Genomic DNA, 12,281 nt, shown 5'->3' with positions numbered 1-12,281 from the left:
TGTTTCCACTGCTTCGTGCACATATTTCATAAAACTGGATGGTAAAAAAAAACAAAACTTGGAGTTTCCATTGTTCTGTAAAGAATCGCATTTCTGGGCAGCACAGACTGTGTTTCACCAAAGTACAAACAGTACCAAACAAAGCCGCGTAGCCTGATTGTGGCCACAAACTCGCCAAAAGCCAGAAAAACATCAAAATGCTCCGACAGATCCTCCAGGAAGTTACCCAGAGACGCATCAGCGCTGACATCTGGAAAGTCTAGAGGCCTTAAATTTAAGAGGTACTGCAGTCGGGTGATAATTCAGTTTATTAGTCATGTAAAAATCATCTTTTGTACGCTTAAACTAAAATCCTTCGTGGACACTTTCATTAAAACATTTAAATGTATAAATCTAGATGTTAGGATCTATTTACTCACCTTTTATAGACTCCATTGTCGTCTTCAGCAGATGTTATCACTTGACCTAATTTGTCAAGGTGATGCAACTTGTCACAGTTTTTACCTGAAGTGATTCTTCTAGTCCAGAGGTGGGGAGCTCGAGGGCCGGTGTCCTGCAGGTTTTAGATCCAACACAGCTGATTTAAAGTTCTCCAGAGGCCTGGAAACGAACTAATCATGTGATTCAGGTGTGTTGACCCAGGGTGAGCTCTAAAACCTGCAGGACACCGGCCCTGGAGGCCTGGAGTTCCCCACCCCTGTTCTAGAATAGCCCACGTTTGCTGAACACACTTCCCAAACATCTCCACTAGATGGCTCTGTTGGTCCGGCCTCGCCTCAGACATTTTCATATGAATAAAGCTGCAGATTCAAACTCAGTATTTATGCTGAGATTGAGTCTTGAAATGAAGTTCTATTATGATCAGGCCTTTTTAGCCATTCTCTACATTAAACCTAATAATGCTGGATGTTAACATCGACAGACGATGATCTCTGACGGAGTTATGAATGCTCCATTGATCAATGATCAGTATTAAAAGTGCTCGTCTGGTTTATTCTTTTCATGACATTATCACTCATCTTCTTTATATTCCCGACTCGCTTCTATTATGCGGAGATGTCTGTGAATCGGATGCAGACAGATGCTATCTGGCAGCTCTGAGCAATACATCTGGATGAGGTGCTTCATGAATTTATAGTGCAGTCGTTTTGGTGGAACAACTCGAGTTTTAAAGTAGATCTGCTGAATCCCCAGCCTGTCGCCGTGAAGCTCCCCAGCAGCTGGGCCCGAGGCAGAGGCCGAGGAACACGAATCCACAGAGCGCTGGGCCGGTAACCGGCTTAGCCCTCCGAGAGCTGAGGGGAACACGGCACCGACATCTGTGCCCGAGTCCAAGCCATGAGGCAGGATGTGTCAAAGGTCAAGTGTTCACAAACACTACTAAAACTCCACTTAGAAAGTCCGGTGTTACCTCCAACTTTCTCTGGAGCTTTGGACCTCATCCCACAGCATCCTCCGGCACATATAGAGCTGTAGTAATACTTGAGTTTCCTTATTCCTACTTTCTTGTTATTATTTGACTGCAAAAGAACTACAAGGAAAGGACTGCTGGCTAAAAGATGATTAAAAGGGCCCAAACAGAGTTGTCATCGGTGCTGTAGTAATGCAGGGAAATCAGTCTTTTATTTTCCCATCTGAGAAGGGAAATGCTCACGGAGCACGAGCGTGCTTTTAATCTGTAGCCTCGGCATGTTGACACAGGTTTTATCCCCAGATGTTAATGAAAACTGCTGAGGCTGTTGGCTAAAGTAAACCAGATCATCTCCACGTTGCATTGCTTTTCATTTCAACGCCACTTTTAATGCTCAGCATGCAAAATCCACCTGATTTGGCAAAATAATCACAGTATTGAATAATCAGGCCCCATCTTATCTTAATGACCTTGTAGTACCATATCACCCTATTAGAGCACTTCGCTCTCGCTCTGCAGGCCTACTTGTTGTTCCTAGAGTATTTAAAAGTAGAATGGGAGGCAGAGCCTTCAGTTTTCAGGCCCCTCTCTTCTTCACTCACTATGACCGCTCTGCACTGGTCGCAGCAGATGGCCCCGCCCCTCCCTGAGCCTGGTTCAGCCGGACATTTCTTCCTATTAAAAGGGAGTTTTTCCTTCCCACTGTCGCCAAAATGCTTCCTCTGTATAAATAAAATTGAACTGGCCAAGTTTTACTGTTTGCTAGCACGTTAGCCAAAGATCAGTTTAGCTTTAGCACACATAACTTATTAGTTACCTCCAAAAATATGTTCTTATTTTTCAGTTCCATAAAGGACCATTTCAGTTTCGACACCAAAACATTTTTAATATATAACAGGGCTCTAGAGTGCCACCAATTTGGTCGCAAATGCGACCAAATTTTTCAGTGGTGCGACTAAAAATATATATATATATATTTGGTTGCACCTGTGCGACCAACTGTTAGGGTGGCAAAAAAAAAAAAAAAAAAATCTGCAACCTTCCCTGTGGTCAACAGACACATTTTGCCCCTATCGTGGACTAAACCAATCAGAGATAGTAAGGGGCGGGACCTCTCTGATTGGCCGTGGTCCAGTTGAAAGTGCAGGTGGAAGTGGGAGGTGAGTAGCTTGAATAAAGCGATATCAATTCATTAAATCCTGAATCGACTTTTAAATAACTGTGTTTTGCCAGAAACGCCAGATTCTCAGATTAAAGCTCACAAAACCATTTCAACAACAACCAAACAGCAGATGAGAGCAGGTACACGGACTCCACACAAAGACGTAAACACAGACCCGACGCATCAGAATCAGCTTTGTCTTTCTCGGCTTTCTCACCCGACGGCCCGCAGACGGACACGCTGTCGGAGCTCAGCGATCCTGATGCGTCCGGTCTGCGCTGTGATTACGTCTTTTTGCGCTGATTCTGAGCTGCAGGTTTTGTCTCTCCAACCAAAATTCACCGAGCCAGCAGCAAAAGAAGCAGCAAACTGCGCTTCACATTTGATCAATGTCGTCATGAATTTTGCTGTTTTGCTTCCACGACTATTAAAATCACACTTCCTGCACAGCTAGCTCTCTCTCTCTCTCTCTCTGTACTTCAAGAACAGTTTCCATCTCCAATCTCTGTTTTCTGTATTATTCATTGGCTTATTACCCACCAGTCTACCGCTGTTCACAGCGCTTTTTCTTTTTCCACTTAAATGACCTCGGACAAGAAAGCCTATTTTTTCTGTTGTTCAATACTGAAGAAATTTAAACTTTATATGCAGAACATTGTAGAATATTTTTAAGGTTTTCTGCTATAAAAAGCCAGACCAGGAAAATCTCCTTCATGTTTTTCTGTGTTTTATTCTCAGTTACCTTCACACAAAGGCATCTGCTGTGATGTTCACAATTCTGATGAAGACAGTGCTGATAAATGATCAGAATTATAATATTTCTGACTCTTCTGGCTAAGTTGAATCGAATCGGGACTTTGAAAACCGGAATCGAATGGATTATAGAAATCAGTGATGATACGCAGCCCTAGTGAGCAGCCTGGGCACGACAGACGTGGATGTAGCTGTAATAGGAAAAGAACTATTGCTAACTTTTCTGTTAAGGCCTGATCCTTCTGAAATTCATAGCCAGTGCTCTGACACAGTGTCATCAATCTTTGAATGCTGAAAAAGCACAGTGTATCCAGAAAAACACATTATATTATATCAATTATTATAAAATTTGTGTGCGCCTAACTTTTGTGCCAGTACGCCCAACTTTTTAAAGTTTTTAAAGTACCGGTACGCCCATGGCAAAAAGTTAGTCTAGAGCCCTGTATATGCAGAATTAATCGTTTCCAATATTCTGACTCGTGCTGAGAGAAGCATTTGGCAGCCAAGAACCAGCTGATGCTTCTTGCTGGCTTTGTAAACCGGAACACTTTTTCTATAGCATTTTAATCCTGCTTTAAAAGCTTCACGATTACACGTGTCATTGTTTGCAAGCTTATTATCCATTGCATCTTTATTAACGCTCTGGTTTGCTCAGCTGTGTGTAAAGAGCTTGAAATGCTAAATGGTTTCAGCTTTAAGTCGAAGGACCTCACACACACTCTGATTTTGTCTCTTCATGTAAGAAAAATCAGTCACATGATTAAATAAAGATGAGACGAATTTCTGCTCAAACACATCTGGAAAGTTTATTAACCACAATCGTCCGACTCACACTGGACAGAGCTCACAAATGAACACTTGTAGCTTCAAATCAAAAGGAAAAAAGAAAACACAGGTTTGCACTTTCAGCTGCTGTCACAACAACAGCCAAACTGCGTTTTTCTAGCCACTGGTTCCAGTCTACACGAGCACTGACAGCGTTCCACTCCGATGCTCATCCGCTGTTGGTCCCGATGTTCACGCTGGGTGAACGGAAAACTCATGCATGATAAAAAGATTTACAGAAAGTAAATGCGCTGTGGACACAGAGGAGCCAGAGGAGGCAGCAAACACGAGAGAAAGCAGGAAACGTCCACGCGTCGGTGCTGGACCAATAAATAATACATTAGAGGATCAGGGACATCCTGTGGGGCGTGTGGAAAAAAAACAACAACGAAATATTAAATTAAAGGTGCTCAAAAAACTATTTATAGAAGAAAATCTTTTGTGGCATTTATCAATGTGGTCCAAAAATCAAATACAAATCAATGAATTTAATTGGGGGGGGGGGGGGGGGGGGGGGGGTTGCATCTATAGACTTATATCTTAAAAAAATAGATCAGTGATCATTTCTGGATTTGGTCAAAGTCTCTGCACAAAGAAAAAAATGCCACGGCTGAATCTCAGACGTACAAGATTACAATCAGTAGCTTTATAAAGTGACATCATCATCATCACCACAGCGATGGCTTTGAGACCACACAGCCCGAACGAGCTAAAGATACAGACGGGCTGTTGGGTCGTGGACACGGGCGCGCGCACAGGAAGAGAAATCACTCAAAAGAACACGTGACGATCAGGGAGCGCAATAAAAGCAGGAGCTGGCGCGTCGCACCTCACGGCGGTCGGGGTTTGATTGTGTACTGCGACATCTCTGCTGCGAGGTGCGACTAACTCGACCTGCTCGCTGCCGGACACAAATTTAGATTCTCGCAGTTTTGGATAAACGAGGTGAAGAAAAAAGAAAACGCGTGATTATCGATCCAAACAAACTTTAAAAGAACACAAAAGTTTTTTTGTTGGTTTTTACCCCAATTCAAGCACATCAATAAAAATCTCTCTAAATACATAAGTTAACATTCAAATGTGAATTAACACTTCAAGCAGTAGCGTAATCAAACTGACGTGGGAGGAAGGACGTGTGCAGCGTCACCGTCGGCTGGCAAACACCGTAGCAGCATAGGTCTGATCCCCGTTTGTTGATTATCTACAAAATCTAAAAACAGCCTCTCAGCTTCCTGCGAGGACAAAGCTCATCTGTGAAATCTGAAGGGGACGAAGACGTTTTATACTCAAGTTAGGGGACAGAAATGATACAAATACTTAAAATCGGAGCTTTTTCTTTTCCCCTGAAGAGATTTCTGTAGAATGTCTCTGCTGCTGGTGTCACAAAGCGTAGTATACATTTTAATAATCAAATACTGGAAATGTTGTGCATTTCTATTAGAAAAATAGTTTGAATGTGTGCTTTTTCTCCTCTGAGTGAACATTTTGTGACAGTCTGTGCCACACAACAGCATTATTTGGTAAATCATCGGGGGTTTGGGGGAAGCACAGAACGCGGTCCATCTACGAGTGAACCTTCTGTGAGATAAGGCAGGAAACCATGGCAACAATCCTTTGATTTTTTTTTTTTTTACGTGGTGTTATGGGAGCTGTTTGTGAGGACTTGTCAATTTGTCGTGAGCACTCACAGTGTATTAGGCAGGGTTATATAGGTACAGTTTGGGAGGATGGTTCTTAAAAAGATAGCAGGCCCTGAGGAGTATCCAAATTGCTGTTTATTTCCCACTTCCTGTTTCCTTTCAAGAATTCAGAGCTGCCGAGTCTGCTGGAGGCAGGTTGGCAGCATAGACTGTATATAAAAAGATGCATGTAGCGTGCAGGTGTTAAAGTAAAGCCACTGCAGAAGCGACTTAAACCTGGCACAACAGGGGCGGCAGATTAAAATCCTGATGAATTTATGTTCTCAGTAGTTTTATGTCAGTGCAAAAGGCACCATATGGGCTAAAACAAAACAGCATACTATACATGAGGGCGGGTCCAGTTCACGATTGACAAATCATCAGTGAATGAGCGCGTGTACTCTGGTTTCCCCCACTCTGCTCAATTTTTAAAGTTAAAAACAAAGCTGAAAACGCTGACGCCGAGGCTTCAAAACTGAATTTCACACAGTAACCTGGCTACGTCCCTCTTTTATATACAGTCTATGGCTTGTAGATTGTTTCAGCCAATGAGGGTCTTGGTCCTCTCGGTCAGTTTTGGGGCTTTTCTGAGAGGATGATGCAGATTTCAGTGCAACAAACCACATTGCAGAGCAAGCAGCTAGCTAGAACAACAATATAGCTACCACCAACGTTTGCAGTAAAACTACCAGAAAGGTACATTAGATTATACGAGTACAAGAGGTCTTACAATCCTACTTAAAATACTCAGCACCGGCTTGCGTCGCTAGACACGTCACTCACTGATAATCACCACAACACTAACAGACGTCCATCACTTCAGCACTGTGATGCAGACTGAGCTTCCAGTTCTCAGTAACACACAGACACAAGTTGTGACATACTGAGATGATTACCTGCAGCGGGTGTGCGTTTTCTGAGACCATTTAAGTCGTAAATCGCGTTGACGGCATATTTCGGAGCTTCGGTCATCCTCGAAAAGATCTATTGAGCATTCAGACCCAAAGGGACTCATCTGCTTTGGCGCAAATGGGCGATAGTTCCTAAATCTTACGACACGGTTCAACAAATCAAAGAATTTTGAAGCCGGTTTGGTTTTTTCCCCTCTTCTTTCAAAGTCTTCCACGAGCCCCGGAGAAAGCAAACACTTCTGGCAAGAATAGAGTTTGGACGAACTTCCTGTCGAAGGCTGTGACTCTAAAGACAGAGAGACCTCCCCACTGAAGTGGCATTAACTCTGGAAAAGGTCACGTGAGAAAACCAGCCACCAATATTTGTATGAAAATACCAAATCAGAGTACCAGAGTTCATGTTCCCTGAACCTAAACCTTTCTTTTTGTAACCCTGGGTTTTGCTGAGGTCGTCCTGTCGCCCGTTCCCTTACGTGCTGCGATAGGTCTTGATAATGTCTTTAATCTGCCTCCTGCAGATGGGGCAGCAGGCGTTGGACATCTTCTTGAGTTTGAGGCCGCAGGTGTAGCACAAGCACATGTGCCCACAGGCGTAGATGACCGTGTCCACGGTGTTCTCGTAGCAGATGGAGCACTCGTCGGACCACGGCCCGCGGCCGGACGGGAACGTGGGGGACTTGGGGAGGCTGGCCGGAGAATTCGGAGTTGTTCCTGTTGCAAAGACACAAAGACGATGCTAAACAGGTGTTCGATACCCCAATGCATCAAATAACCTGATGTCATACAGGGAAACTACACTGTGTGTTTATACACAATCACAGCATGTCTTTTATCTCATCTTCATCCCCTCGAGCAACCGGTCGCAGCAGATGGCCCCGCCCCTCCCCGAGCGTGGTCCTGTCTCAGTTTTCCTACCTTCCTACTGGCGCCAAAGCAATTACTCACAGGCAGTCGTATGATTGTTGGCTCACAATATGAACCTATAATCGAACTGAATTAATGGGCAGATCCACACGGGGTGAAACAGAGAAGCTGCTGGTTATGTTGGGATTAGCAGCTAGAGATGCGCGGTTGTTCAAGCCTACGATGAACTTTGCAGTTCTGTCTTTATGCCAGACTCATTCACTGCTGTGTGCTGGCTTTACTTTAGTTAGTGCTTTAACCTCCTGGCTTTTGACCTTAACTTCCAAAAAGTTTGCTTTTCTTGCTGAAGAAAAGAACATTTGCTGAATTTTGGTTGGTCTAAGATTTATGGATCACAGAGGCTAAATTGCTGTCTCAAAATCCTCCCCAGTGGTGTGCCAGTCATCACTTCCTAAAGATGCTCTACATAAAAATCTTTGCAGCTTCTGACTTTGAGTATGAAGCTAAAAGATTTTTAAAAACGACCCCCCCGTGGGTACAGGAACACATTGCATCTGTCCCATTTACATAAACGGAGTTACGTGACATAAGAACACGTGCCGAAAACATTTGCCTACTTCCAGCCGCAGCAGCAGAACCATGAAGTGCTGGCCATTGTTCCAAACTACTGCAGGATGACATCTGCTCACTACCCTATAATGGCTTCCCCAGAGTCCCCTGAGGGGTGATTGATTGTCTACTTCTACAGTTGCAGTTTCCTGTCTGGGTATACGTACCCCCTGCTGAGCTGCAGTAAGCGGCTGAGCACAGACCTCCGTTCAGGACCGGATCAGAGATGCCACTTCCCAGGGCGCTGGGGGTGTGCGGAGAGGAGGAGGGCGAGCTGGGATTCGACGTGGCCCGCGGATCCCCGAGATGCGTGGAGCCTGGTCGGAGAAAATACAGCCAGGGTGTTGGATGAGTGAATTTAGCAGCCAGTTACAGCAAAAACACTAGAATTTGTCTTTTCAACACGATGCTGCTGTCTGTCGTGATCATCAGACGACAGAGTGACACCAGCAGTGATGTAAACACAGGAAGAAAAAGCAGCCCAGACGTCAGAAAGACTGGATTAGTACACTGCACATCAAATAACTCAAACAAAAGCAGATTTTTGCACCAGAGATAAAAGAACCAAAGACACTACATCAAATTATCTTCTCATGCACGACTGCGCTTCATTTCTACCTTTCTGTGTTTTGCTTTTGTTTCATCTTCATGTACAGGAGTACAGACAATGAGAGCAGGATGAGCTTCTTTCCCACTAAACGGGCAGCGCTCGAACGCACAGAGAGACGACTCCAATTTGCATTTTAAAAGTACAAACATATTCAACATCGGAGAAAAGAGATGCTCCGTCGTTTCCTCTTGAGAAAAAGAGGTTTGAAAAAAATAGTAGGCATCTTCCTGTATCTGCATCCTGGCTGAAGGAAACAAGTGGAAATTCCTAGTGCAAGGTTAGGGAACACATTTCGGAATGCTGGTGACTCACGGATGGACAGATGAGGTGCAGGTGTGCTTGAAGCTGTGCTACATGTTCCAGTAAAATCTGTGTGGAATGACTCTTACATCCACAGAAAACCACTTCCAGACACCGGCCTGTCTCTTTAAACTGATTTTAGCTCCTTATTTTGGCTCTTTAGACGTTACTTTCATTCAAAAAAAGAGCACAGGTGATATTAGCAGCTAGCTAAGGAGACCAGACTCCAGCCTCTTAGCCACAGCAGCCTGATGGTCTGATCGTTATTTTACTCTGCAGTAAATTCAGTGCATTCATAAATATTCACAGCACTTCACTCTTTCCACGTTACTGCATTTTTCCAAAATTACAGCCTCAGGTGAGTATGATGCTACGAGCTAGGCTAACCAATTTTGGGGCGGCTTCATTGTAGAACCTGTCAGCTCCATCAGGTTGGATGTTGAGCATCTCTGCGCAGCTGTTTTCAGATCCCTGCACAGATATTCAGTCGGGTACAAGTCTGGGCAAATTAAAGGTTGTTCATCAGGGTCGTTGTCGTGTTGGAACCTTTGCCCTGGTCTGAGGTCCGGAGTACCCTGAAGCAGGTTATCATCAAGGATGTCTCTGCATTCATCTTTCCTTTGCGCCCGACTGCTGTCCCAGCTACTGAGAAACATCCCCACAGCATGATGCTGCCACCGCCATGCTTCACTTTAGGGACGGCATTGGCCTGGTCATAAGCGGTGCTTAGTTTCCTGATGCTTGGCATTCAGGATAAAGAGTTCAATCTTTATTTCATCAGACTGGAGGATTTTGTTTCTCATTGTGTGAGAGTCCTTCAGGGCAAACAGGCAACTAAATATAGAGCATGTGAAGCTGTGAATATCCTGAAAACGGACCAAAGTTCGGAATGATTCATCCGCAAATCAAGGTTCGTCATTAATATGTTGCTGTATGGTTTGCATTACTTTCTTGATCCTGAGCTCAACGTCCAAACTGAGATCTGAGTCGACCTGATTCCTTTCTGAGTGCACTGGGAGTTTTTCAAGAACTTAAACTAATAAAAAGTTGGCGAGACCTGAGAACGACCACTGAAACGCTTTTGGGGTCTTTGGGCATCTGTTCAAAAACAACACGAGACAAAGCACCGCAGCGCTGTTTCCTTGGACAGGAAACAGAGTCATTTGTCTTGGAAGAGAATTCATGTGGGTTCCTTTGTCGTTTAAAATAACTAATAGTGCAGCGTCACAATAAATGCAATGACACTAAAGAGTGCAAATTATGATGCAAATGAGCATTCTCGCAGAGCAAGCAAGTAATCGCCCTCAAAGAATTCCCATCAAATGCTTTGCTGCTTCAACGTCAATGCAGATTACTTTAATTACCTCGTCTGAAGCTTACTGTCAGAATATAGCATACTAACAACTGCATCACAAGTCAGCTGCTGTGTGCAAAGATATGTAACGATAGCATTTCAGCACGTCTTTGTTTTAAGCATCACTCCACTGCAGTGAGTCTCAGTGGGGAACGGTTCACGGTGTTCTCCTGGACAGCGGACAGAAAAAAGTGAAACCAGAGTCATCTGTTGCGCCGTCAGCGCTGAGCAAACATCACGATGACAGCCCGCCACTAACGCACGTCCCAGCGGGCATCGCTCTGCTGCCATCTGCACCGGCGGCCTGATCAATCCAACCAATGCCCCGACACGCCGCCACACGCAGACCTACTTCACTTTGGAGCCAGTCCAATCATCAGAATGTCGCCCCCCAACAACCAGCTGCTTATGTACAATCATTTTAGCGTATTTAATGAAGCTATGCTAAATTTAACCTTCATAGCAAGAATATTTTACAAGCTACAAGAAAAGCTTTTTAGCTCAAATATCATGAGATGTGTCATCCTGAAACCCAGTGTTTGATATGTTTGATCGTTCTCTGATAATCAAGCGTTTTCTGACGTGCAGCTGGTCCAAACTAGCTGTAGCATATGAACCGTCTCATTTCCACACCACGCCCGTCTTGCAGCCGTGGTTCCTTCTGCATCAGGTAAAAGGAATGACTGTGCTGCACGTGTCTGCAGGACGATCTGTCTGAGGTGACGTTGGCAGGGTTGGGTTTACACAAGGACTCTCTTCTGTTTGCATAGCAGCCGCTGCCCCGGTGCTCCTGTGGAATTTGCACGAGTGTTTTTGCACTGTATGTACAGTGCGTAACACGCTGTAGCAGACCATATTTAGCAGCTTGAGTGAACACATTTGTTTCTAAGGGGAGGCCTCGGGCAGTGGTCACACTCCTTATCTTAGCAGAATGCTCGATTCGTGTACAGGATCAACACAAAAGCTGCACAAGACATTGTGCAGATTCCTCCTTCACTTCTCTGGGACCAAAAACTGCAGTTCTTAAGCTTTGCCACTTGAGGCTCCAGCAGTGAGTTAAACTATCCAACTCTGCAGCAGAAATAAACACATTTACAGCCTGAGACACTCGTCCACTCCTTATTTTTTTGTTAAATGACAAATGTATTGAGTGTAGGGAGCGGTGGACAGCCCGATTACCTGCAGAGAGCATGTGCCACCAGATGGAGGCCGTGTTCAAAGTATGCGGTACAGCTGATCTGAGCCTCTGCTAGAAACCAAGAGCTGAAAACAGTGAAAGTGTCCCCTGCAGCCACCTGCAGAGCTCTCCGTAGCGTATTTATTGAGATTTTTTAGTGCTTCTTCCGTTCCTGGTGAACTTTGTCACTACGTTTTCCAGCCGTTTCACCTGTGTGTATTCGAGCTACCCACTATCAGATATTTGGAGGTTTGCACAGGATGTTTGCATAGATTGAAAACCGCTCTGTGCAGGCTAATACGCATGCAAACACAACCATGGTACCATAAAACAAGCGTTAGGAGCCTGACTGTTACGGCACGTTAGCACGGGTGGATGTCGCTGAGCCTATTCAGCGCCGTCTGAGTCACTTCTATTCTTTAGAAAACAAAACAATTGGTGACAGCCCAGTGCCAAACTGGGTGACCTCAAGGTAGCAACGTTCATCTGTCTTTAGTCAGTGGGACAAATCTTTATTAAAGGCTTCTTCTAATGTTTAAAAATGCAGGTCAAGCCTTCCTGCTGCTTCATGGGCTGTTATACAGGCTTCATCTGAGCTGTTTATGGTGGTTATACTCGGTCCAACA

General features: G+C 44.6%; 1 protein-coding gene across 2 annotated transcripts in view; it reads right to left on the bottom strand.

Annotated features, from left to right (window-relative positions):
- Window positions 1-7,210: 7,210 nt before the first annotated feature.
- neurl1aa (neuralized E3 ubiquitin protein ligase 1Aa) overlaps window positions 7,211-12,281 on the bottom strand; it is a 78,955-nt gene continuing 73,884 nt past the window's right edge. For both annotated transcript variants that reach the window (XM_085355230.1, XM_085355229.1), the window contains exons 5-6: window positions 8,382-8,531; window positions 7,211-7,452 (exon numbers count right to left, since the gene is read on the bottom strand). In XM_085355230.1, coding sequence (XP_085211356.1) covers window positions 7,211-7,452; window positions 8,382-8,531 — 392 coding nt within the window. The remainder of the gene's footprint in view (window positions 7,453-8,381; window positions 8,532-12,281) is intronic.

This window comes from Diplotaxodon limnothrissa, linkage group LG6 (assembly GCF_057381915.1).
Source record: "Diplotaxodon limnothrissa isolate DT_005_m linkage group LG6, D_limnothrissa_male_GT1.1, whole genome shotgun sequence".
In the NCBI taxonomy this organism is placed as follows: Eukaryota; Metazoa; Chordata; class Actinopteri; order Cichliformes; family Cichlidae; genus Diplotaxodon; species Diplotaxodon limnothrissa.
This window is presented reverse-complemented; position numbering and strand designations above follow the sequence as displayed.